The sequence below is a fragment of the Dendrobates tinctorius genome, unplaced genomic scaffold (assembly GCF_039654945.1).
Source record: "Dendrobates tinctorius isolate UK_male_01 unplaced genomic scaffold, ASM3965494v1 ptg000039l, whole genome shotgun sequence".
Lineage (NCBI taxonomy): Eukaryota > Metazoa > Chordata > Amphibia > Anura > Dendrobatidae > Dendrobates > Dendrobates tinctorius.
This window is the reverse complement of record NW_027361707.1, coordinates 40,697,843-40,724,876: the sequence shown is the minus strand read 5'-3', so window position 1 is coordinate 40,724,876 and position 27,034 is coordinate 40,697,843. Positions and strand designations below refer to the sequence as shown.

General features: G+C 46.1%; 1 protein-coding gene across 1 annotated transcript in view; it reads right to left on the bottom strand.

The window, feature by feature from the left end:
- NCAPG (non-SMC condensin I complex subunit G) overlaps positions 1–27,034 on the bottom strand; it is a 91,986-nt gene that overhangs the window by 5,785 nt on the left and 59,167 nt on the right. The window contains exons 14-20 of the mRNA XM_073574655.1: positions 22,244–22,504; positions 20,733–20,914; positions 13,828–14,002; positions 13,571–13,732; positions 10,355–10,484; positions 7,012–7,080; positions 6,853–6,922 (exon numbers count right to left, since the gene is read on the bottom strand). Coding sequence (XP_073430756.1) covers positions 6,853–6,922; positions 7,012–7,080; positions 10,355–10,484; positions 13,571–13,732; positions 13,828–14,002; positions 20,733–20,914; positions 22,244–22,504 — 1,049 coding nt within the window. The remainder of the gene's footprint in view (positions 1–6,852; positions 6,923–7,011; positions 7,081–10,354; positions 10,485–13,570; positions 13,733–13,827; positions 14,003–20,732; positions 20,915–22,243; positions 22,505–27,034) is intronic.

Sequence of the window (27,034 nt, the reverse complement as noted above, 5' to 3'; positions counted from 1 at the left end):
TGCAAGGGTGCAGATGCACAGACAGAGCTGCAAGGGTGCAGATGCACAGACAGAGCTGCAAGGGTGCAGATGCACAGACAGAGCTGCAAGGGTGCAGATGCACAGACAGAGCTGCAAGGGTGCAGATGCACAGACAGAGCTGCAAGGGTGCAGATGCACAGACAGAGCTGCAAGGGTGCAGATGCACAGACAGAGCTGCAAGGGTGCAGATGCACAGACAGAGCTGCAAGGGTGCAGATGCACAGACAGAGCTGCAAGGGTGCAGATGCACAGACAGAGCTGCAAGGGTGCAGATGCACAGACAGAGCTGCAAGGGTGCAGATGCACAGACAGAGCTGCAAGGGTGCAGATGCACAGACAGAGCTGCAAGGGTGCAGATGCACAGACAGAGCTGCAAGGGTGCAGATGCACAGACAGAGCTGCAAGGGTGCAGATGCACAGACAGAGCTGCAAGGGTGCAGATGCACAGACAGAGCTGCAAGGGTGCAGATGCACAGACAGAGCTGCAAGGGTGCAGATGCACAGACAGAGCTGCAAGGGTGCAGATGCACAGACAGAGCTGCAAGGGTGCAGATGCACAGACAGAGCTGCAAGGGTGCAGATGCACAGACAGAGCTGCAAGGGTGCAGATGCACAGACAGAGCTGCAAGGGTGCAGATGCACAGACAGAGCTGCAAGGGTGCAGATGCACAGACAGAGCTGCAAGGGTGCAGATGCACAGACAGAGCTGCAAGGGTGCAGATGAACAGACAGAGCTGCAAGGGTGCAGATGAACAGACAGAGCTGCAAGGGTGCAGATGCACAGACAGAGCTGCAAGGGTGCAGATGCACAGACAGGGAGGACACAAGGAAAGACACAGCAGGGAAGGAAGCCACGGACAAGGAGAAAGGGAGACTAAGGTAGGACAGAGTACAGACAAGGTACTGGAACCAAGACTCAAGGACCAGGATATTCAGCCTCCTGGCAGGCAGACAGAGAAGTAATAGGCAAGGTACCAAGACACAGGAATATGCAATAAGAGCCTTCAGAGAAGGCAAGACATAGGACAGAGCCTGGCTAACTAAGCAAGGAGCTGAGTTTAGACATTGCACAGGCAAAGGTCAGTGGGTGTGGCGAAACTAAATAGTCAAGGGCTCTAGGTGATTGGTCAGGGACCCATTAGCCAGGTGCACCCTGACTGCATAAGAACCAGAGAGTTCAGGCGCCGCCCCCCCTATACACACAGTCAGGAAACATGGAGAGCAGAGGCACAGAGCTGGCAACAGACAGAATTCACAGCATGGCTTAAAGCAGAAAGTTGGTGTGCGGGGGATGGGAGGCCATGCAGTGATGCCAGCAGGGTTGTTACACCCGGTGATTCTGACATTGTTTTCTTGTGACATATTGTATTTCATGTTAGTGGTAAAATTTTCATTTAACTTACGTTTATTTGTGAACAAAAACGGAAATTTGGCGTAAATTTTGAAAATTTGCAATTTTCCAACTTTGAATTTTTATGCCCTTAAATCACAGAGATATGGAGCACAAAAAACATAATAAGTAACATTTCCCACATGTTTACTTTACATCAGCACAATTTTGGAACCAAAATTTTTTTTTGTTAGGAAGTTATAAGGGTTAAAAGTTGACTAGCGATTTCTCATTTTTACAACACCATTTTATTTTTACGGACCACATCACATTTGAAGCCACTTTGAGGGGTCTATATGATAGAAAATACCCAAAAGTGACACCATTCTAAAAACTACACCCCTCAAGGTGCTCAAAACCACATTCAAGAAGTTTATTAACCCTTCAGGTGCTCCACAGGAATTTTTTGAATATTACAAAAAAAAAAAAAAACGAACATTAACTTTTTTTCACAAAAAAAATATTTCAGGTTCAATTTTTTTTATTTTACCAAGGGTAAAAGGAGAAATTGGACTGCAAAAGTTATTGTGCAATTTGTCCCGAGTACGCCGATACCTGAAATGTGGGGGGGAACCACTGTTTCGGCGCATGGCAGAGCTCAGAAGGGAAGGAGCGCCGTTTGACTTTTTCAATGCAAAATTGGCTGGTATTCTGATCGGACGCCATGTCACGTTTGGAGAGCCCCTGATGTACCTAAACAGTGGAAACCCCCCACAAGTGACCCCATTTTGGAAACTAGACCCCCCAAGGAACTTATCTAGATATGTGGTGAGAACTTTGAACCCACAATGGCTTCACAGAAGTTTATAATGTACAGCGGTACAATTAAAAAAATCATTTTTTCCACAAAAATGATCTTTTCACCCTCAATTTTTATTTTCCCAAGGGTAACAGGACCCTAAAAGTTATTGTGCAATTTGTCCTGAGTACGCTGATACCCCATATGTGGGTGTAAATGACTATTTGGGCGCATGGCAGAGCTTGGAAGGGAAGCAGCGCCATTTGACTTTTTTGGCTGGAATTGAGATCGGACACCATGTCGCGTTTGGAAAGCCCCTGATGTACCTAAACAGTGGAATCCCCCCACAAGTGACCCCATTTTGGAAACTAGACCCCCTAAGGAACTTATCTAGATGTGTGGTGAGCACTTTGAACCCCCCCAGTGCTTCACAGAAGTTTATAACGCCCGGGCGTGAAAATAAAAAAAATCGTATTTTTTCCACAAACATGATCATTTAGTCCCCTTTTTTTCTTTTTATTTTCCCAAGGGTACCAGGAGAAAATGTACCCCAAAAGTTGTTATCCAATTTGTCCTGAGTAAGCTGACACCCCATATGTGGGAGAAAACTACTGTATGGGCACACGTCTGAACTCGGAAGGGAAGTAGCGACGTTTTGGAATGCAGACTTTGATGGAATGGTCTGCGGGTGTCATGTTGCCTTTGGAGAGCCCCTGATGTACCTAAACAGTGGAAAACCCCCCACAAATGACACCATTTTGGAAACTAGACCCCCTAAAGAACTTGTCTAGATGTATGGTGAGCACTTTGAACCACCAAGGGCTTCACAGAAGCTTATAATGCCCGGGCGTGAAAATAAAAAAAAATCGTATTTTTTCCACAAAAATGATATTTTTGCCCCCAATTTTTTATTTTCCTAAGGGCAACAGGAGAAATAGGACCCCAAAAGTTGTTTTGCAATTTGTCCTGAGTATGCTGATGCCCCATATGTGGGGGTAAAACACTGTTCGGGCGCATGGCAGAGCTTGGAAGGGAAGGAGCACCATTTGAAGTTTTCACTGCAGAATTGGCTGGAATTGAGATCAGACGCCATGTTGCATTTGGAGAGCCCCTGATGTGCCCAAACAGTGGAAACCCCCCAATTCTAACTCCAACCCTAACCCCAATCTCAGCCCTAACCCTAGCCCTAACCCTAACGGGAAAATGGAAATAAATACATTTTCTTTTAATTTTATTATTTTTCCCTAACTAAGGGGGTGATAACGGGGGGTTTGATTTACTATTTATGGCGGTTTTTATTTTTGGCAGCTGTCACACGCTAAAAGACGCTTTTTATTGTAAAAATAATTTTTGCATCACTACATATTGAGAGCTATAATTTTTTCGGATTTTGACCCACTGAGTCATGTGAGGTCTTATTTTTTGCGGGACAAGTTGATGTTTTTATTGGTACCATTTTCGGGCACGTGACATTTTTTGATCGCTTTTTATTCCGATTTTTGGGACGCAGAATGAACAAAAACCAGCGTTTCATGAATTTCTTTTGGGGGGGTGCGTTTACACCGTTCCACGTGCGGTAAAATTGATAAAGCGGTTTTATTCTTCGGGTCAGTACGGTTAAAGCGATACCTCATTTATGTCATTTTTTTAATGTTTTGGCGCTTTTATGCAATAAAAACAATTTATATAAAAAATTATTTTTGCATCACTTTATTCTGCGAGCTGTAACTTTTTTATTTTTGCTCTGATGCTGTATGGTGGCTCGTTTTTTGCGGGACAAGATGATGTTTTCAGCGGTACCATGGATATTTATATGCGTCTTTTTGATCGCGCGTTAACTAATGGGACAGTTTTATAGGGCAGGTCGTTACGGACGTGGCGATACCAAATTTTTTTACTTTTATTGTTTTTTTTTTTATTTCCAAAAAATTAATTAGGGAATTTTTTTTTTTTAATTTAGCGATTTTTTTAAAATTATTTTTACTTTTTTTTTTTTTTTTTTTCTTTAACTTTATTAGGTTGTCCCAGGGGGGACATCGCTGATCTGTCACATCACAAATCACTGTGACAGATCAGCAATCTGTCACAGGCAGTGTGCAGGTTTCCTCAGTGCCTGCGCTTTGCAGGCACTGAGGAAGCCAGCTCCCTGCAGGCCCCCGTCGCCATCTTGGATCCGGGGACCTACAGGGAGAGAGCCCCCCGCAGCAGCACTGCACATTGCGCTGCTGTGGGGGGATCAGGGAAGCACGGAGGGAGCCCCCTCCCTGCCGATGCTTCCCTTTAACCCACGATACACCGTGATCGTGTTTGATCGCGGTGTGCAAGGGGTTAACGTGTCGGGGGCGGTCCTTGACCGCCCCTGACACAGTGCCGGGTGTCAGCTGTGATAATCAGCTGACACCCGGCCGCGATCAGCGGCGCTCACCACATGGGCGCCGCTGATCGCGCTAGACGTACTATCCCGTCCATGGGCATAGGGGCCAGGGACCCATGGACGGGATAGTACGTCTGATGTCAGAAAGGGGTTAATGAGCGTTATCACATGACCGCTGAATGCAGTAACAGCCTGGGACGCCGACATCATGCTGGAAGCAGGGAATGAAGAGACCGGGCGCCAGGAGGGGGGTGGTGAGTATGACGGGGGAGCAGAGCAATATTTACAGCTCCCCGTTCCATCGCTGTCTCCGGGTCCTCTGGCTGTGACATTAGCAGAGGGCGCGGTGACGTAGTCAGTTCCCGCCCTCTGCTAACGTCACTGCACAGGTCCCGGGAGACAGCAATGGAACTTGGAACGGTAAATATAGCCAGTGCCAGGGGCCTGAGCCAGCGGTTACACTGACACCTGGCTCTCAGCAACGGAGAGGTGTGTGTTTTTTTTTTTTTTTTTTAAACAGCAGCAGCATATGTGGGGTTTTTTATGTATGGAGCATCTACTTGAGTACTTGGGCCACCATTAACCCTTGTGCAGCATATGGGGGATATTTTATGTATGGAGCATCTACTTGGGCCACCATTAACCCTTGTGCAGCAATATATGGGGGTATTTATCCTTGGAGCATCTTGTTGGGCCACCATTAACCCTTTTGCAGCATTTTATGGGGGTATTTATCTATGGAGCATCTTTTTGGACCACCGTTAACCCTTTTGCAGCATTTTATGGGGGTATTTATCTATGGAGCATCTTTTTGGGCCACCATTAACCCTTTTGCAGCATTTTATGGGGGTATTTATCTATGGAGCATCTTTTTGGACCACCATTAACCCTTGTGCAGCACCACCCTAGGCTTATACATGAGTCAATAAGTTTTTCCAGTTTTTTGTGGCAAAATTGGGGGGGGGGGGGCTTATACACAGGTATATACGGTAGATTTTTCAGAGGTGACTTAGGATGAGAAGGAAAAAAACAAAAGAAAAAAAACTAACTACCGTATTTTCCGCTTTGTAAGACGCACTTTTTTTCCCCAAAATTTGGGGGGAAAACAGGGGTGCGTCTTACAAAGCGGACATGCCTTACCTAGGCTGTGATCGGGGGCGTCCGGCGGTTGCTGGCCGCTGCTGCGGGTGTGTCCGGTGCCGCGTTGTGTGCCCGTCGATGCCCGGGGCTCTGCCAACATTGTGCGACAGGCCAGAGCCCCGGCATTTCCTCGGTTCCCTGTGTGCCGGTAAAAAGATGGCCGCCGGTGCGTGCGCAGATGAGATCTCGGGACCCAGTTCTCGAGAGATGAGATTTGAAATCTCATCTCTCGAGAGCTGGGTCCCGAGATCCCATCTGCGCACGCGCCGGCGGCCATTTTCCCTGGGTTCCCTGTGTGCGCGCGGTGGTGCCTGCAAAAAAATGGCCGCCGCGCGTGCGCAGATGAGATCTCGGGACCCAGTTCTCGAGAGATGAGATTTGAAATCTCATCTCTCGAGAGCTGGGTCCCGAGATCCCATCTGCGCACGCGCCGGCGGCCATTTTTTTTTTTTTACCGGCACTTCAGCGCACGTATACAGGGAACTGAGGAAATGCTGGGGCTCTGGTCTGTCGAACAATGTCGGCAGAGCCCCGGGCATCGATGGGCACACAACGCCGCACCGGAGGCACCCGCAGCACCGGCCTCCAACCGCCGGACAAGTGGAGAAACCTGACACCAGCACAAGACTCTGCAGCAGCAACGGCACACATCGGAGCCCCCCTCATCCCTGAATGCGGCCTGCAGCATCACTCCACGCCTGCCTCCTCCAGCAGCGAGCCTGGGACCCCGCTACACCGCAGCCACCAACCCTGGTAAGCAATAAGATGCAAGGATTATAAGAGGCACCACCATTTTATTAAAAAATATTTTTTTCTTCTTTTTCTCCTCAAAAATTGTGGTGCGTCTTATAATCCGGAGCGTCTTATAAAGCGAAAAATACGGTAAGTGAAGACAAGTGTTTCAGGGATGTTGCCTCTCATCAGTGTAAATCAGAACTGGTTGGCTGGGTGAGAGGCATTTGACAGGTTTTTGAAGGAGTAAAGTTTCTCAGCTATGTAGGAAAATTACAATGCTCCCCTGGGAATTTAAATATGCAAATAGCCTGAGTTCACAAAATACATACAATATAGGTTATAATCTAATCTTTCATGAACTTCAATAACACCACAAGTAATGAAAAACAAAAAAGCATTTGATGAAACGAAATCCCTAAACAAGACTGAGGATGAGACCTCTGTACAACATACCCTTCAGTCCCAGGATCCGCAGATCTGCTGCTCTTTTTCCTTGTACTTGCAGAAACAGCTTTTTTACGACCTGTAGGAGGTAAGAGTATCATTAGGAAGTGACCTAGACATACTTGGGAGATGCTGCCTCAAGGATTCGGGACTAGGAATATCACGTACCACCTTTGCCAGCTTTGCCTTTCACAGACTTTTGTTCATTGAACACCTCATTATCATCATTCTGGTTACCTAAAGGGACAACAAAATGGCAGAAGTTTACACAAAGGACATATGTGTAAGAGAATTATAGGTCTGCAATGCAAGTCACAATTCAAGTCACACAAGAGAGAAAGGAGTATATAAAAAAAAAAAAAAAGGAAAGAAAGAAAAACAGTTACAAACTCTTTTCCCATCTTCTCCGTTTTTGTTTTCCCCACCATTTTTATGTGACTTCAGACAGCTGAATCACGGCCTTGGCAATAAATTACCAGTTTTTCATAAAATTTTGTCTGTTACCAGATTTTCAACCTACAATGGTTGTCCTTGAAGGGGCCACTGTATCTGGCTTTGGGAAAGACTATTGTAAACCAGTATGGCCGTTATTACAGCACCTGTATAGGGTGTACGGCTCGGCTCACAGCAGTTTTTTGCATCCTGGATGATGGAAGAGTTTTCACTTGGGGAAGATTTACCAATAAAATAAGGAGTAACAAAAATAATCCAAATTCCTGACGTCAGAACAGGATTCAGGTTTCAAAAAGGCAATTATAGAATGCTGTAGATAAGCCCTGAAAGGCAGTGGCTGTAACTCGTATCGGCCAAACCCAGTGACACTCAATTACTCATGTACTGAAATTAACTTTTTGGATATCAACCCTGTACCAGAAGCCAAATGACCATGCAACATACCTTAAATGGCGAGTCAGTTTTCATCCAAAGCCCCCCCAAAAACTATTGTCTACAGCCAAGCTATCAGATACAAATCTGATATGTTTCAACCCTATGGATAGAGATTTGCTCCTTGATGGCCTCAGAAAGACTTTTTTGAATTGGGGCTACCATCCAAGAACAACTGAAAGCCAGATTGCAAAAGCCACCAAAATATCAAGGAATCACCTCCTACATTACAAAACTACTAGAGGCACCTAGTTGCTTTCTTGTTTAGTCACCTACAATCCAAATCTGGGAGCGCGAAAAGGGAGCTGTACGGAAACTACAACCGTGACATACTTCAACTATTGCTGGTTATTTCATCACATGTCGCCAGGGTTTACGGTGTTTTGTCATCCTGTCCTTTGTATTATTAGTGTTATTTTATGATATTTCTATTTAATAAAATACATTAATACTTTGTCATAAAGCTCCCTGTTTAATTGTTCACAGCTTGTCTGCAGAAGTCAGTCATACAAACAGGAACAAATCAGCACCTGTGCCTGTAGGGGAAGGAGGCCAGCTTTAACAAGGAGCCATAAGCAAGTTACCTCCACCCACCTACCCCCATTAGTGACATAGTGTACGAAGAGGTGGTGAGAACTCAGGTGCAGCATCTTCGTCACAGCACAAAGTGACAATTGATAATCATAATATGGGTATGAGCCATTGTAATTTTATGTTGATATGAATACCTTCTTATATTACTGGAGTACCCCCTTTAAAGAGGGCAACTGTGGGCACTTTTTGCTTTTATTTTCTTCTCACTGCTCCTGAGTATTACTTTTCTTTTAATTTCCTATATGGTTTCAGAGATTTTTTTATTATTGGCTTTTTTATTTCCTGCTAATGTCATCTTACAGGATGGTAATACAGAGCAACCTAAAGACATGCCCCAGAGGATCTCATTACCATCCTCCCTTCATAAAAATCAAATATTAGTACTAACTCCAAAGAACCATCTCCCTGGACCCATATACTGGGTTTAAAAAAAAGAAAATAAATGTAGTAATCAGGGGAGCGGTCTGAATAAATTAAGAGCAAAGACTGGCAACTTTTGACCTGGTGACAGGTTGTCAACCTCTTAAGGACCAGGTGATTTTTTTTCATTTTGTACTTGTGAGTTGTACTTGTCAATGAAATCATCTATTTTATCATAGGATGTAATAGAAAGAAAGTGTGAAAAAATTATCAAAAAAAAAAAAAAACTGTTTAGCATTTTTATTTACCAGTGTTCATTTTACGGTAAAAACTACCTGGTAATGTGATTATCCAAGTCAGAACGATTATGGAAATACCAAACATGCATTGTTTTGTTTTATAAAAAAATTTTGAAATTGTAAAAAGAAAGTAAAATGTGATTTTTGTCGCCACATTTTGGCTGTAATTTTTTTATTTTCGAATATGGAGCGGTGTGAGGGCTTATTTTTTTGTGCCCTAAGCTATTACAGACATCTCTTTGGGGTAGATACAATGTTTTGTTCGCCTCCTCCTGCATTTCTTTCTGTTACGGAGGACAAAATACTGCAGTTCTTGCATTTTGATTTTTTTTCTTCTAGTTACGCCATTTACCAATCGGATTAATTTATTTTACATTTTCATAGACTGGACTTTCAACAAACACAGCGATACCAAAATACCAAATATGTGATTTTTCTTAATGTTTAATGCGGTAAAAGGGTGACTATTTGAACTTCTCACTGTATTGGTTAGTCCCCTTAGGTAATAAGGTTTTAATAGTGAGCTATACCTAGTTTCCTTTTCACTCCTCATTCACATGAGGCTGCTTTGGCACAGAGAGGCAAGCCATTTAGTGACTAGAGACAATCCATAATAAAAGGTCACCTTGACATGGCTTTTGCGCCCTTTGATTAATAAACTTTAAGTACTTTTACGTTAACGTTTATCGTTAAATTGGAACTCATGTATTCATTAGTCGCAGTATGCAGACGCATTGTGCATGTATATTGAAACTGTGATCGTCTTGTTGATTGCGCCATTTACAGCATTGCTGTTTATGGTGGAGATCAGAGTCACCTATGAAGGCCAGCCACAGGCTACTTTTCACAGGAGAACCATGAGGACAGACACAGGGGTCTTCAGCAGACCCCTGGCTGTCATGGCAGCCCATCAGCCTCCAGCGATCGAGTCTTGGGTGTGCCGATGAGGGGGTTAGAATGTTGCGCTTCTCTGCCAGCATGTGTTAAATACAGCTGTCAGAGATTGACAATTATCTTTTTTATGTATCAATACACAAAAATAAACGTTGGAAAGTGCGCCTGGGATAGATCACAACTGCATAAGTTCAAGATTTGTATGAGCCATCATCCCTATCACAGCTGTAGGGGCCCTACTGCAGGCACAGAGGGGTCCAAAGGGTGCTTCTGGCCCGTGGATTTGCCACCCCTCAGAAGTAGATATGAAACAATGGAAGCCAAATAAGATTTTATGAGGTTTCTTGGGCCACCAGGGTTTATAAAAAGGGGGTGTAGTGATGTTGCTACAAGGGGTTAACACGTGTCGGCAACAAACACTGGAAAATAATACCGGTGATGCTATTAGACGAGACCTCACATTTCGGCTGGTACATTACCTTCCCCGCTCTGTAGGTCATTAGTTGCAGTGGCTTCCTGAGATGGTGCACTCCGCTCCTTTGGGTCCTTGTTGCACAGCTGCATCTTGACCTTTTCCATTGCTCTTAAGCAAACTTTATCAGTAATATCCTAAAAAATAGCAATAAATGAAAAAGCAGAAAAAAACGGCACCAATCTACTGACTGCAATCTGAATCAGTCCTTAGTATAAAGCATACTACCCTGATAGTGAGCTGAGTGGTCCATGAAAAATGTATCAAAGACCAAGTGCATTCAATAGTGAAAAAAGAAAGAGCACTCACCATCGCGTTAATGTCCTTTATCCCATGTGGTGGGACAGTCCTTTAACATGCAGGGGGAGCGGGGAAGTGAAGAAGGATAACAGCCGTTTTGTGCCTATCCCATTGTTTCTGCAGGACCAAGGACTGTCCCACCACATGGAATAAAGGACATTAACTTTTTATAAGAAGCAATGGTGAGTCCTGTTTCTTTTTCAATATTAAATATTCTAAAAAATAATTGCAAGGTATAAAAGGTAAGACTCTGGGCAATTCATGTCTGTGGCTGGTGATTTCACCCACGAGGGGTAATCAGTCCAGGCTGATGTAAAGCTAAGCACAGTTTTCAATGTGGACGCAGTGTTTACAGGTGAACTGGGACTATTTTACACATTTCATGGTTGAGGTTTTTATAGGACAATAAAGATAATATTTCCTGCAAATGTAAAGCATGAATCGTCCATTATTCTCTGCCTTCTCCCCCGGCAAACACTACATAACCAGTCTCTGCTCTAACTAACCTAAAAGCCTCACGTTTCTCTATGAGTGAGCAAAAGACCGTAGATTATCAGGCTGTAGTCCAAAACGGGGTGATAATGTCCCACCCACCAGTCCCTGCAGCAGATCAGGTCACTGCTACTCCCGTCTTGTCATCAAAGCGGAAGCTGCAGCCTTGGAGGAAGGTGGGTGTCTGATGGCAATTCATATGCCTTCGTTTTCCCCATTCCATCAAGTTGCAAAATATACCCCTTTAATGTTTTCCCCAGCTCTGCTGTATCTGTGAGAATTCATTTTAGTGCTATACATTTATAGATTTATACAGCGGGTGAAATAAGTATTGAACACGTCACTAATTTATAAAGTAAATATATTTGTAAAGGTGCTGCTGACATGAAAGTCTCACCAGATGTCAGTAACAACCAATCCAATCCGGCAAATAAAACAAGCCATAGATGTCCATAAATTACGTTATGTGTAGGAATGAAATTACACAGGGAAAGTATTTAACACATGAAGAAGAGGTGCAAAAAACCCATGGAAAGTCATGACACTAGCTGAAATCTATCAGTAATTAGAAAATAATCTGATGGCCTAAAAAAAACTTCTCATTACCTAGGTGCCACACAAGAAACATTTTATGATGGGTAAGACTAGTAAACCATCTCAAGACCTTCGCAACCTTATTGTTGAAAAACAATTATGGCATTGGTTAAAGATTTTCTAAACTACTGAATGTTCAAGTGACCACTGTTGGGGCCATAATCCAGAAGTATGAAGATCATCATTTCACAATACAACAGCCAAGACCAGGTGCTCCCTGCAAGATTTCAGACAGAGTATGTAACATAATTAGAAGAGTTGTCCCAGAGCCAAGAATGATCTGTGGAGCGCTACAGCCTGACCTGTAATCGGCAGGTACAATTGCTTAAAGTTAAAACTATATGTAATGCACTCGACCTCCATGGTCTGTGTGAATGCTCACCACGCAAGACTCCATTGCTGAACAAAGAGCATGTTCAAGCGTATTTAAACTTTGCGCAACAACTTTTCGAGAAGCCTGTTATATAATGGGAGAATATAGTCTGATCAGACGAGACCAAAATTGAAATCTTTCGATGCCATAATACACACCATGTTTGGAGGCCATCAGGCCCAGCACATCCCCCCCCCCCAAAAACACCACACCAACAGTGAAGTTTGGAGACGAGAACATCATGGTGTGGGGCACTTTTTCAGCATTTTGCACTGTCAAACTTCATGTTATTGAAGGAAGGATGAATGGACAAATGTACCGAGATATTCTTAATACAAATCTGCTGCAATATACCAGGACAATGAAGATGAAACAAGAGGGACATTTCAGCAACACAATGATCCCAAACACACAGCCAAGGAAACTGAATAGGTTTCTGGGAAAAAAAAAACTAAGCTGCTTGAATAGCCCAACCAATCACTTGACCTGAATCCAAAAGAAAATGTATGGAATAACGCTCAGAGTTTATAGAAGTCCATGGAACCTTCAGGATTTGAAAAGTGTTTGTGTAGAAGAATGGGCCCAAATCAGTGAGCAATGCATGTGACTAGTTTCTCCATACAGGAGACGACTTGAAGCTACCAACAACAAAAGGTTTTTGCACAAAGTCAATTAAATTTCAGTAAGCGCGTTCAATAGTTTCCCCCCCCCCCCCGGTGTCATTTCTTATTATTACACATAACTTTATGAACCTCTATGGTTTGCTTTCCTGTGTGGATTGGATGGGGTCTTACTGACATCTGATGAGAATTCCATGTCAATAGGACCTTTAGAAATATATTTTTGGAAAATTTGTGAGGCGTTCAATATTTTTTAACTATGAAAATACGGCAGGTGCAATAATTGGCAAAAAGGGTGCTTACTACTGGCCTGTGTAAAGATGCTGACAATCACCCAACAAAGGAGGAAAGCTTATTAGTCGGGTGAATAAATCATATATGCCAGCTTAAAAATCATTGTAGTTTGCTGCATATCGCCCTGTGTAAGACGGGGAATGTGCTGCCGACATATTTATAGGTATAGAAAGCTCGTATTAATGATCATTCTGTTCCCGTTGGGTTTCAAATGGTCAGAACACGACCAGTGTAACTTGTACAAGTTGATCGATGCTCATTGATGTGCCAATATTGGTACATACAGAGCATAAAATATATTTTTCAATTCTCTGTAGAATAAAAATGGCAAGATTATTGCATGCCGCTAGCTTGCATGCCGCTAGCACTAGGGAGGGCAAAGAACACAAAATCTGCATGATGTGAGCACCTGGAGACTCTGCAGGCTGTGTTATTGGAAAAAATAAATACAGATTTCAATCCACTATAAAGAAAATTATGAATTCGGCATATAGTTAAAATGAGATTATTTCCTAAATCCCCCAAAAGGACAATATAGGTACATCCTCACCTCCAAAGCAACATCCAGTACAGGAAGCAGGTCTTTTGCAAACTCTTTCGACAGTTCGAGGGAACACAATGATTTTGCATAGATGCGAACATCTGGAGAAGTGGGATCTTTCATTATTTCGTTGCAAATTTTAAGAGCCAGGTTGTCATGAACGGTGGAGATCTGGAAGAGGACAAGTCAGATTATGTTACCAGAAAAGAGATACCAAAAGATTTCAGGACTCGGATCGCAGCCACGAAAGCCAAGATCACACTAACCTGGTAATCCGGAGGATTTTTCGCTTGTTGCTTCAGGCCGCTGGGTCTTGTAAGATCCACTAGGAGCTCAGCAACATTGTAAGCATCCACGTCAGCCAGCGGTGAGGAGGCCGGAGCATTGAACAGTGTTTGTAGGGTGGGAAGGAACGTCTCTGCGAAGCAGTCCTGATTTGTTCTATGAGACAACATGGGCAGGTCACCAAAAGGGATTAAAAAAAAAAAAAAGTATATGTGATGTTTTATACTTAAAAAGAAAGTAACATAATAGTAAAGGTTAGTGAAAAAAATTATATACATGTTACGATAAAAACTTATTTTAAGAAGGTTCTAAATTTTTTTTTCATGCATTAAACATATTTAAGGCAAACCTGTCATTAGGTTTGGCTGATATGAGAAATGACCACCACCTTTCATTTTCAGGCCTGATACAGCATTCTATAATGCTGCATATCTTCCCCCAACCCAACCTCCAAGGCAAGAAAAATAGGGATTTTTGTGTACTCACCGTAAAATCCTTTTCTATGAGCCAATCATTGGGGGACGGACACAGACAGTGGGTGTTATGCTGCTTGCCACTAGGAGGACACTAAGTAAAAGTTAACTCCTCCCCCTCTCACTGGCTGGGAATTCCCCAGTTCGGTGAAAAAAGCAGTAAGAGCATTAAATGAATGACAATAATCATAACTGTCAAAACCTAAAAATGCTACAGTGAGCCAATAGGCCAAACAGGGTGGGTGCTGTGTCCCCCAATGATTGGCTCGGAGAAAAGGATTTTACTGTGAGTACACAAAAATCCCTATTTCTCCTACGCCTCATTGGGGGACACAGACAGTGGGACGTCCTAAAGCAGTCCCTGGGTGGGGAGCATACAACTGCTAATACCCCATGTACCACTGGCTTAACACTGTGGTACTGCCGATTGCAGAATGCTTCTGCCAAGAGCTGCATCCGCAGAGGCCTGAGCACGAATTTGGTAATGTTTTGTATAGGTATGCAGGCTGGATCAAGTCGCAGCCTTGCAGACAGGCCTGAGAATGAATTTGGCAATGTTTTGTAAAGGTATGCAGGCTGGACTAAGTTGTAGCGTTGAAGACCTTTTCTGCCGACTCCTGGCGCCGAATGGCCCAAGATGCACCCGCTGAGCGGATAGAATGCGCCTGAATTGTCCCGGACACGGTAGGATTCCTGAATAGCCAAGCAAATCCACCTGGCTAGCGTGGTTTTTGAAGCGGCAAGACCCTTCCTATGCCCCTGTGGAAGTATGAACAGGGCATCTGACTTGTGGAAGGGAGCCGTCCGCGAGATGTACCGTCTCAGAGCCCTGACCACATCGAGGGTGTGCATTGAGAGGGCCTTCCAATGGACTGGAGCCGGACAGAAGGAAGACCAAACAATTTCTTCATTGAGATGAAAAGACGACTCGACTTTGGGCAGGAAAGACGGGGACGTCCTGAGAGTTGCCTCGTCCTGATGAAAATTCAGGAACTGAGGACGGCAGGACAGGGCTGCCAATTCAGAATCTTGTGTAATTGACGTAATTGCCACTAGAAAGACCACCTTCGAAGAGAGAATAGCTAGTGGTACGTCCTGCAGTGGTTCGAAAAGGGCCTCCTGTAAGGCTCCGAGAACCAAGATAAAGTCCCACGATTCCAATGGCCCTTAAAATATAGAGGCGCCACCTGGGAGACTCTCTGAATGAATGTCTTCATCTGAAGTCCGGTGGCAATTTTCCATTGGTATAGCACTGACAAGGATGAAATCTGGCCCTTGAGCGAGTTAAGCACGAGACCTGACGTTAATCTGGATTGTAGGAATTCCAATATGGAAAGAATAGAAAACATGGGGATCGACCATGGTCCTTGCACCACAAGAAGGTTCTCCAGGTGCGGTGACAAGTGCGCATGGACACGGGCTTCCTAACAATCATGGTGGAGATCACATCGGGAGAAAAAAAACAGCCTGTGCTAAAAAACAGGATTCAACAGCCATGCCGTCAAAGACAGGGCCCCAGAGATCTGGTGGTAAATCGGGCCCTGTAAGAGTAGATCCATGCGATCTGGAAGTCGCCAGGGAACGCCGGCAACTAGTTGTACTAGTTCTGCATACCATGGCCGGTGCGACCAACCTGGCACAATTCGGATAACTGGTATTCCCTCTGCTCTAATTTTCTTGATGACCCTCGGGAGCAAGGGAAGAATGCACGGTAGGTGGAACCGGTGCCACGGCAGAACTAGGGTGTCTTCTGATGGCGCATGGATCGCGCGATCGGGTAATGAATCGAGGAACCCTGTTGTTTAGTCTTTAGGCTATATCCACATCCGGAGTCACCCAGCGATGGCAGATCTGCTGAAAAAACTTCCGGATGAAGAGACCACTCTCCTGAGGCAAGGCCTTGGTGACAGAGAAAAAACCACCGCCCAATTGTCCACACCCGGGGTGTGGATTGCTGAGATGGGCGAATGGTTGGTCTCGGCCCAATGGAGGATGTGACTCACTTAGTGTATGTCCATCCTGCTCCGAGTACCCCCTTGACAGTTGATATACGCCACAGTCGTGGGGGTTGATGGATTGGATCCTGAAGAGGTGACCTGCGAGGAGATGGTGGAAACTCAGAGCTAATTTAATAGCCCGAATGTCCAAGATGTTGATGGGGAGACGTGACTCTCGAATTTACCAAAGACCCTGTGCCGTGTGGCGACGAAGAAAAAAATGCACACCAGCCTAGGAGACTGGCGTCGATGGTCACCACCGACCATCGTACTGGGAGAAAGAACTTCCCTTGACTCAGGGAGGATTTCAGTGTCCCCCACTTGGGGGCTCGTCTGACCCGCAGGGACAGAAGGAACCGGTGGTCTAGGGAGAACGTGTTCTTGTCCCAAGTTAACAGCAACGCATGTTGTAAAGGGGCAGAAATGGAACTGTGTGAATGGGACCGCTCCCATCGTTGCCACCATGTTTCCGAGACCTATCATACTGAAAACGTATGGCGTGAGAAACCGGTCGGGAAAGAGTCCGCGCTCTGCCTGTTGTAAGGCTCGGGCCTTTTCTGGAGAACGACCAACCTGCGGGAAAAGTCCAAGGTCAATTTCAAAAAGGAAATCTGCTGGACCGGTGTTGGGGAAGACTTTTCGAAGTTTATCTTCAGACCCAGGCGAGAAAGTGTATTTACTGTGATATCCACGGATTTCTCGTAGGCTGGAAGGGATGGACCCTTGATCAGCAGGTTGTCCAGATGCGGCGGTACCACCACTCCCCGAGCGTGGAGAATGGCCATGACAGCCGCCATGACCTTGGTATAGACCCTGGGGGTGGTGGCGAGACCGAAGGGCAAGGCAACGAACTAGAAGCGTTCTTCTCGAATTGCAAAACGCAGGAACTGCCGGATCGGAGGAATTCCATTCAGAATCGCCGTACTTTGACAAACTGATTTAACAGCTTGAGGTCCAGTATGGACCGCATCGTTCCTTCCTTCTATGGAACCACAAAGAAAGGTTTGAATAAAAAACCGCTGAACCATTCGTCTTGAGGGACCGGAAGGATGACTCCGTCCCTTTGTGGCACATGAACGACCCGAAGGAAGGCTGTGACTGAATGACAGCAAATGGCCGCCTACTTTGTCGGTGTCTGCCGGATACAAAACAAGTCATTGAGTAGAGGATCTATGGGATCTGCTTCCTTAGATCCAGATGCTGTCGGCCTGGGTTTCCAAGAGAGGTTAGGCCTGAGAGACCTAGGAACCTCTGTCTCAACGCGGGGACCGACCTGATCCAGAAGAGAAGGTTGTGGATGACCAGCTGGAGCTGTTGCGAAAAATGTCGAAAAACGAGTTGGCTGTTGATTCCGAAAACGGCCGGGCAGCCCCTTGTTGGGGGAAGAAACCTACTCTTCTCCCCGGAAGTGTCAGAAATGAGCTGGTTTAGTTTCTTGTCCAAACAGGCGACCAGTTTGATACGGCAGAGAAGTCTCTGGAGGTGGAATCTGCCCGCCAGTCGCGTAGCCATAGGGCTCTTCTGATGGAGACTGCATTAGCGGTTGCCTTAGCAGCGCAATTAGCGGCATCTAAAGAGGCATCTACTGCAAAATCCCCGGCGTGCATTATCTGCTTGGCGACAATGGTTGTCTTGTCTCCGGAGGAGGATTGCTACCTTTGAAGGCAGTAATTAAGACTTCTACCCAAGTTGTCATTGTCTTAGCCACTCAAGTCTCCGCGAAAGATGGGAAAAAAGCCGCTCCTGAAGCCCCAAAAACTGAACTGGCGAGGTAGCCAATTTGACAATCGGAGGGGTTTCTGACTGAAGAGCCCTCAGAAACGGATCGAAGCGTTTTAAGAGCAAGGCACAATACAGGAGGATCCACTGAGGGGGGACCGTAACCAATCCTTCATTAGATCTGGAGTAAAGGGTATTTAGCCTCGATAAGCAGTTCACAGGGCAAAAGCCTATGTGGTCGGTTCCTACGTTTCTAGACAATGTCCATCAACTCCGGATGGCTGAAAAATACCCTGCGTACACGTTTAGTCTTCTTAAAGGAGATAACGTGTTCTGGAGCAGGAACATTCTCCTCGTCCGTCAGAAACTTGATTGACTGACTGTCAGAGAATCAAGCGATTCATGGACATTTGGGGAATTCTGAGGGACTGACATGTCAGATTCGAATTCAGAGACAGGTTCTCTGCGAACATTAGGAGAGGGAGAGCGCGAGACAGAACTCGCCGATGCTGAATCGCTAGCGTGACTAGGGGACGCGTCATGGGTCCGCTTTCTAGAGACCTGAGGATCCCCTTGAACAAGCACCACCCCTGCTGGCGGACGGTTCCCGGCCGTCGCCACAGCCCTCCTCGGGCGGTAAGGACACGTTCTGACTTAAAGAGGATTCCTGGAGGAGTCCATAGCCTTGGTCAGTGACTCCACAGACTGTGACAAGGACGCAGCCCACTCAGGGGGACTAAACGCAGGGAGCACCTTGCAGCGGCGGCGGATGGCGTTTTAGCACAAGCCGGGTCGCAATCCGTGCATAGCGGATTCGTCTGGGTACTGGGCAAGGCAGTCTTGCAAGAGGTACCAGCGGTAAAGAACGCAGTGCGCTCATTAGCCCCCTTTTTTGCTTCCTTAGACTTAGACATAGTGCCCGTAAAAGGGTTACAAGCAGAGTTTGGGCAGCAGCTGCAGGGAATGTGCAGCAAAGGGGTTAAGCTTTTTTCTGAGAGCAGATGCAGCTTACCCGCGGTCCTGACGCTGTGTCCCTGGGAGGAATATCGGTGGCCCTGTAGCGTCACCACGTGTTGTCCATCCGTGCGTGCACCCCGCAGCCATCACAGAGCCCGAGGAGCAGAGAAGGGGACATGGCCCCCGAGACGAGAGGCGCCAAAGACGTGGGTGGCGCTATGTAAATTGCGGCCTAATAGGCCGAAAAGCCGGGGACTAAATTTTTGGGCCTACCCGCGGCGAGCGCCGGGTGAAGGGGGGGAGCGGGGGACCGTGACAGGGCGCCAGTATGCCGCCACTGAGACTCGGTCAGCGCTTCTCCCAGGGACCAGGACCCGAACCCATATCTTCAATCCGGTGCTCGCTCCGTCTGCGCTGTCTAGGAGCCTGCAGGTTTCATCCCATTTCAGATCCTGAGGTAAAAAAGCTCCCGGGCGATGTAGTAGAACCGGAGAGGTTATTACAGGGGTATTGCTCAATCGATCCACCCTAGGGGCAGGGGGACGGAGAGCTATGGGGCTGATTCAGGGCATCCGAAAGCTCTGGTCAAATCTTCTCCGTGCGTTCGTATCCGTGTGGGTTACCGGGACCGTAAAGGCTCCATCGCCAGAGGAATCAGCCCCAGTCGTAGCAGGAAAGTGTACGGGGAGGAATACTCCGCGTGCTTGCCTGTTGTTGGTTCAGGGGAGAGCGGGCCGTAGAAAGGAACAGTCGCCCCCTTCACTCCGTTAATTAAAAAATAAAAATTTACAGAAAATTCAAAAATAAAAAAACGGTGGTGTCTGAAACCAGACCCAAGTGCCTCCTACAGACACTAAGCAAGAACTGGGGAATTCCCAGCCAGCGAGAGGGTGTATACTGCAGGGGAGGAGCTAATTTTTTTCTGTGTTTACTTAGTGTCCTCCTAGTGGCAAGCAGCATAAAACCCAATGTCTGTGGCCCCCAATGAGGCGTAGGAGAAAAAGCTTTTATTATACTCACCTGTGGGATGGTCCAGTCCGAGGGGTGTCGCTGGTTCTGATCTGGCGCCTCCCTTCTAGTGATGCCGTCCTCTTCTTTGCTTCTGCACAGGCGTGTACTTATCTGCTTTGACTAGGGCAGGGAAAAGTACTGCAGTGCGCAGCACCGGGAAAAGTCAAAAAGCCCTGGCGCATGTGCACCGCAGTACTTTTTCCTGCCTTTGTCAGTGTAGAGAAGTACACCTGCACAGGAGAGTGATGCCGGTGAATACTGTGTGGATGATGTACAGACACGTGAGCCACACGAAGCAAGAAGGAGAACGGCATTGCAAGAAGATCGGAGGTGCCGGACCAAGACCAGCGATGCCTATCGGACCAGACAGTCCTCCAGGTGAGTATAATAAAAGGTCTTTGCTGTCTTGCAGGCTTTGTTGGGGGCAGATGTACAGCATTACAGAATGCTGTATATCAGCCCTAAAAGGTGGTGGCCATATAGGATTCTGCATCGAACAATTGCAACAAAGTGCAGTGCGCTTTACATGCATGTGGTTATGAAAAGCTTGTGCAATGGTAGGGATTTTTGTGCGAACTGCAGATACAAAAATCCAAAGACGACTATAATATAAAGTTACAAATGGGTGAAATGTGCAATTAAATCCCTCCAAACATCACCTTATTTGTAAACCAAGCAAACATTACTTTTTGCAGGTATTTGGTCAACGGGGAAAAAAATAAAACTCACCGACAAGAATAAGCAAATACGGGAAAGAAAACCCCCAGACAGTGGCGCAGTTTTGTATCCTCTTCTGTCACTGGATTGTACCAAAGCAAAACTAAACGAGACAAGAGCTTGGAGCTGATCAGTCGTCCGGAGAACATAAGCTTTGCCAGGCCCTCAGCCGTCTCCGTCCTTATTTCTGGAATCTAATGTCAGAGAAAAATAATGGAACATACAGATAAAACCAAATAAAATTTCTCTAGCGTGAATTGCATTTAACAAGTATGTCCCAACTCAAGTCACTGTAATTACAGCCCGAAAATTAAATGCAATGGGGTAAAAGGAAGAATTAGGCTTTTGCTTTCTATGGAAGTAACCTCAAATAGAGTCAGCAGTCTAGTTCTAGTGTTAAAGAAGCACTACCATCAAAATATTTATCCTCTTAATATATTGCAGTTATATTATATAGCTCTGTGTACTTATAGTTGCTCATTTTGCCTTTCTACTCAATTCTTCGCTTTTCCATTAGGTCTACGATGATATGTCATTAAAAACTGAGTAGCCGAATGCTTCTAAGCTCTATGTAGAAACAGGAGGTAACTTTCCCTGTACTGCAAAAGTCCCTAGCAGGAAGAGGAGGAGCAGCTGGGTCCGAAGTTGAAGAGGAGAATGATGAATACAAGGACAAGAAACTTCCAGTCTACATAGAGCAGAGAAAAATTATCTGGGGAGAAAAGGCAATTACCTGCCTGTTCTGCTCTGTGAGCAATCCTGGCTCAGAGCGGTCACGAACCGCTCTTGCCGGCAATCGAGCTTTTTATGATGTGATGACAGGCATGCTGCTTTTTCGTCTTGCTTAGATGAAACGTCAAGCTGACTGACAACAGGCTTCCCGCTAACCTAACCGCGGGGAGCCAGCTGTCGATCACCATGTAGTCAACACTGACGTCCCATTGACAGAGCAGAGGGCAGGAAAAGGAGCTGCTCTGTCAACGTTGCACCATAGGAAGCAGAAGAATTGCCGGCAGAGATCGCCCAAAGGCAGTTAGCAACCTACAAGAAGTCATGGATAACCCCTTAATATTACAGTTTAAACTGAGATCTATGTAAGGAAGCCTCCGTTTTAGGAGCTCAGCCATTTCCCACCTCCTCCTCACTGTCCTGTGTTTGGATGTATGACAAATGGCTGCAGCAGGAGCCTCCCCCTCTAGTCAAATCTGCACTTGGACAAAAGTACAGAAGGAATTAAAGACAGGAATCCCCATAAAATCTAGAAAATCCTTCGAAAAGCTAGGAATCGTATTCCTGTGCCATAAATGGCCAATAACCAAAGTCGCAGTCTTTGTGCTTTCACCAAAACTACCTATCCAGTCTAATAAATGACAATACTCTATTAGACAATACAACCTGGCAGGTTTGCTCTGTGACAATACTGATACTTTATCAGAGATTGGAGGGATATAAATGTGACACAGATATAGTGTCTTCAATTGATTCAACCAGTTGGATCAGTAGTGAAGGATCTCTCTACATACCTCACTGTCCAGAAAGTCAGAGAACAGCGTTAAAATAGCATTAACAGCTGACAACTCTTTTTCTGTGTTTTCCTCTTCGGCTTTATTAGAAACCGCTTCTTCAGTCTCAGCAGGTTCACTTGGCTCCTCAGGATTATTTGAGGGATTTTCGGCCCCATCTGACTCTGATTTTTCAAAAATTTCAAGTCCAAAGAGGAGGAGGAGGTCAATGACTGCATTCAGAGCACTGGTCCTGACCTTGACCTCATCGAGTTGTGAAATCTGCAAAAGGTCAAAATACATTGGTGGATGCGTTGGTCACACATCACAGGAGTCTGCCCATGTTCTCCCTCAGCCTTTGTAGCTTGTGAGCAGTGCAGTTAAGAGATCCGGGCAGGTTTCCTATAGGCCGGGCTATACAGAACGCATCAAATACTTACAGTCACATATTAATTAGTGACAAAGACAATTTTGAAGGGCCTTTAACATCAAAGGATGTGGTTATGAGTCGCATACAGGTCAACAGCAGAGGTGGTTTTTGCCTAAAGCCCTAGCCTAGGACATTAAAACATTAATGTGAGTTATATGTTTGTATTAGCACCCTAGCAGATTTAGGGTAGTAAGGGTGGTAAACATGTACCCTGGGGAAATACAAGTTTATTTACAGCAGCATATCAAAAACGATAAAGGTGCATGACAGGAAGAACACTGAAGAGATCACGCAGATACCACCGCTTGCCACCAATTTGTCAGGGGCCGCAACTCTGCCACCTCAGGACAATAATGCTATTGACATACGAGCAAAGACGAGGCTGATTTAACTACTAGGCCGGTTATTGGCTAACTTACAGTGTGCATATGGTATATAAAGGTCCGATTCCAACGCATGGAAATATAGATTCCAATGCATATGAAATATATAAAAAATTTAACAGCTCCGTTTCTCTTGCTCTGTAAACCACACTACTGATGCCATACAATACTTGGTGTCCAATCGGCCTGTATAAATGAATGGTGGTGACCGCTAGTAGTTCCTCTTGTTTTTGTGGAGTTGGAAGTGATACATACACTAAAGACGACGTTACTTCTGACTGCCCCTTCAGTTTTCAGAACCTTCATCACTGATCAGGGTGCATGGTTTGCTTCTTGCTCAACTTCTAACACCTCCTTCCCTGCAGTCAGATCAGCGAGGGCATGGCTTGCTTGTTATACAAGCCAATCCTGTGACCAAGCCTGATGTCAGGTGTGTGAAAGTTTGGATTATCATAGCTTATTTTTCTGCATGGGTTCCTCTATACCCCCTGTGCTCACAGCCTGCTTTTTCACAGCTTGTATGACACTCATAACTTTAAAAACAAGTTACTTGACATGTCACATACAAGCTGTGGATATGCATGCGGGGAGCACAGAACAAAGCACATCTGTACACATTATACACGAACATGGCACTTTCTGTGCTCCCAGTCTACATCATCTCAGCTTGTTTGTAGCATGTCATGGTTCTCTTTCCGCTTCCCCAGTTTACACTCCATGCTCCTCGATAGGTTACATGCAACCTATTGTGGTGCAGGCTGGAAACGCAAAACCAGCAATGTCAGTATGTCACATATAAGCTGGGATGAAACAAGCAGAGCAATTGATAATATAGGGATTTTTGTGTACTCACCGTAAAATCCTCTTCTCCGAGCCAATCATTGGGGGACACAGACAGTGGGTGTTATGCTGCTTGCCACTGGGAGGAAACTAAGTAAACACAGAAAAAAGTTAACTCCTCCCCTGCAGTATACACCCTCTCGCTGGCTGGGAATTCCCCAGTTCGGTGAAAAAAGCTGTAGGAGCATTAAACGAATGACAATAATCATAACTCTGTCAAACCTAATAATGCTACGGTGAGTCAATATGCCAAACAGGGTGGATGCTGTGTCCCCCAATGATTGGCTCGGAGAAAAGGATTTTACGGTGAGTACACAAAAATCCCTATTTCTTCTATGCTTCATTGGGGGACACAGACAGTGGGACATCCTAAAGCAGTCCCTGGGTGGGGAGCATACATCTGCTAATACCCCATGTACCACTGAGTCAACACTGGTACAGACGATTGCAAGATGCGGTCTGCCAAGAGCTGCATCCGCAGAGGCCTGAGAATGAAATTAGTCAATGTTTGTAAAGGTATGCAGGCTGGACCAAATCGCAGGCTTGCAGACAGGCCTGAGAATGAATTTGGAAATGTTTTGTAAAGGTATGTAGGCTGGACTAAGTCGCAGCGTTGAAGACCTGTTCTGCCGACGCCTGGAGCCGAATGTCCTAAGAGGCGCCCACTGAGCGGATAAATGCGCCTTAATCCTTGCAGGGACAGGTGTGTCCCGGACACGGTAGGATTCCTGAATAGCCAAGCAAAACCACCTGTTAGCGTGGTTTTTTTTGAAGCAGCTAGACCCTTCCTCTGCCCCTCTGGAAGTATGAACAGGGCATCAGGCTTGCGGAAGGGAGCCGTCCGAGAGATGTACCATCTCAGAGCCCTAACCACATCGAGGGTGTGGAGGGCCCTCTCAATGCGATGGACCGGTGCCGGACAAAAGGAGGGCAAAACAATTTCCAGATAGAGATGAAAAGAGGATAAGACTTTGGGCAGGACGGACGGGGACGTCCTGAGAACTGCCTTGTGCTGACAAAAATTCAGGAACTGATGATGGCAGGACAGGGCCCACAATTCCGAAACTCGTCTGATTGACATACTTGCCACTAGAAAGACCACTTTCCAAGAGAGAAGAGGTAGTAGTACGTCCTGCAACGGTTCGAAAGGAGCCTCCTGTAGTCCCCGAGAACCAGGTTAAGGTCCCATAATTCGAATGGCCCTTTATAGGGAGACGTTACATGAGAAACTCCCTGAATGAATGTCTTGACCTGAAGTTTTGTGGCAATTTTGCGTTGGAATAGCACTGACAAGGCTGAAATTTGGCCCTTGAGTGAGCCAAGCGCGAGGACTGACCTTAATCCTGACTGAAGGAATTCCAATATGGCAGGAATGGAAAACACTAGAGGGGATCGACCATGATTCTTGCACCACGAAAAGAAGGTTTTCCAGGTGTGGTGATAAATGCGCATGGACTCTAACTTCCTAGCACTAATCATGGCGGAAAGCACGTTGTGAGAAAATCCAGCCTGTGCTAAAAACCAGCATTCAACGGCCACGCCGCGTGGCCGTCAAAGACAGGACCCGGAGTTCCGGTGATAAATCAGAACCTGAGAAAGTAGATCCATACGATCTGGAAGTCGCCAAGGGACGTCGGCGACTAGTTGTACTAGTTCTGCGTACCATGCCCGGTCAATCTGGCACGACAAGGATCACCGACACATCCTCTGCTCTGATCTTCTTGATGACCCTCGGGAGCAAGGGGAGCGGGGGAAAGATGTACGGGAGCCGGAACTGGTGCCACAGCAGAACTAGGGCGTCCGCTCCGATGACGATCGGGCAACGAATCGAGGAATCTTGTTGTTTAGGCTTGAAGCCATGAGATCCACATCCGGAGTGCCCCAACAACGGCAAATCTGCTGAAAACCTTCCGGATGAAGAGACCACTCTCCCGAGGCAAGGGCTTGGCAACTGAGAAAGTCTGTCGCCCAATTCTCTATGTCCGGGTTGAGGATCGCTGAGATGGGCGAACGGTTGGTCTAGGCCCAATGGAGGATGACACTCACTTCGTGCATGGCTATCCTGCATATACGCTACAGCTGTGGCACTGTCTGATTGGATCCTGATGGGGAGACCTGCGAGGAGAAAGTGTAAACTCAATAGGGCTAATTTGATCGCTCGTATCTCCAGGACGTCGATGGGGAGACGTGACTCCCGAATTGACCAACGTCCCTGTGCCATGTGGTGACAAAACACCGCACCCCAGAAGACTTGCGTCGATGGTCACCACCAACCATCGTACTTGGAGAAAAGACCTCCCTTGACTCAGGGAGGATTTTAATGTCCACCACTTGAGGGCTTGTCTGATCTGCAGGGACAGGAGGCACCGACGGTCAAGGGAAGACGGGTTCTTGTCCCAAGTCAACAGCAAGGCTTGTTGCATAAAGGCGGAGATGGAAATGGCACCACTTCCATTGCTGCCACCACCTTTCCGAGATCTCTCATGCTGAAACGAATAGAATGAGAGACCGGACGGGAAAGAGTCCGTGCTGCCTGTTGCAAAGCTGGGGTCTTCTCTGGAGGGAGAATGACCAACCCGTAGGAAGTGTCCAAGACCATTCCCAAAAGGGAAATCTGCTGGACCGGTGATGGGGAAGACTTTTCGAAGTTTATCTTCAGACCCAGGTGAGAAAGTGTATTAACTGTGATATCCACGGATTTCTCGCAGGCTGGAAGGGATGGACACTTGATTCAACAGGTCGTCCAGATACGGCAGTACCACCACTCCCCGTGCGTTGAGAATGGCCATGATATCCGCCATGTCCTTGGTATAGGCCCTGGGGGCGGTGGCGAGACAGGAGGGCAAGGCAACGAACTAGAAATTTCTTCTCAAATAGTAAAACGCAGAAACTTCTGGATGATAGGGGCTCTCCCCTTTTGCATGGAAGCGACACCGACCGGAGGAATTCCATTCGGAATCGCCGTACTTTGAAAAACTGATTTAACAGCCTGAGGTCCAGTATGGACTGCATCGTTCCTTCTTTCTTTGGAACCACAAAGAAAGGTTTGAATAAAAACCGCTGCACCATTCTGAAAGACAGCAGACAGCCACCAACTTTGTCGGTGTCAGCCAGATAACACAACAAGTCATTGAGTAGAGAATCTATGAGATCTGCTTC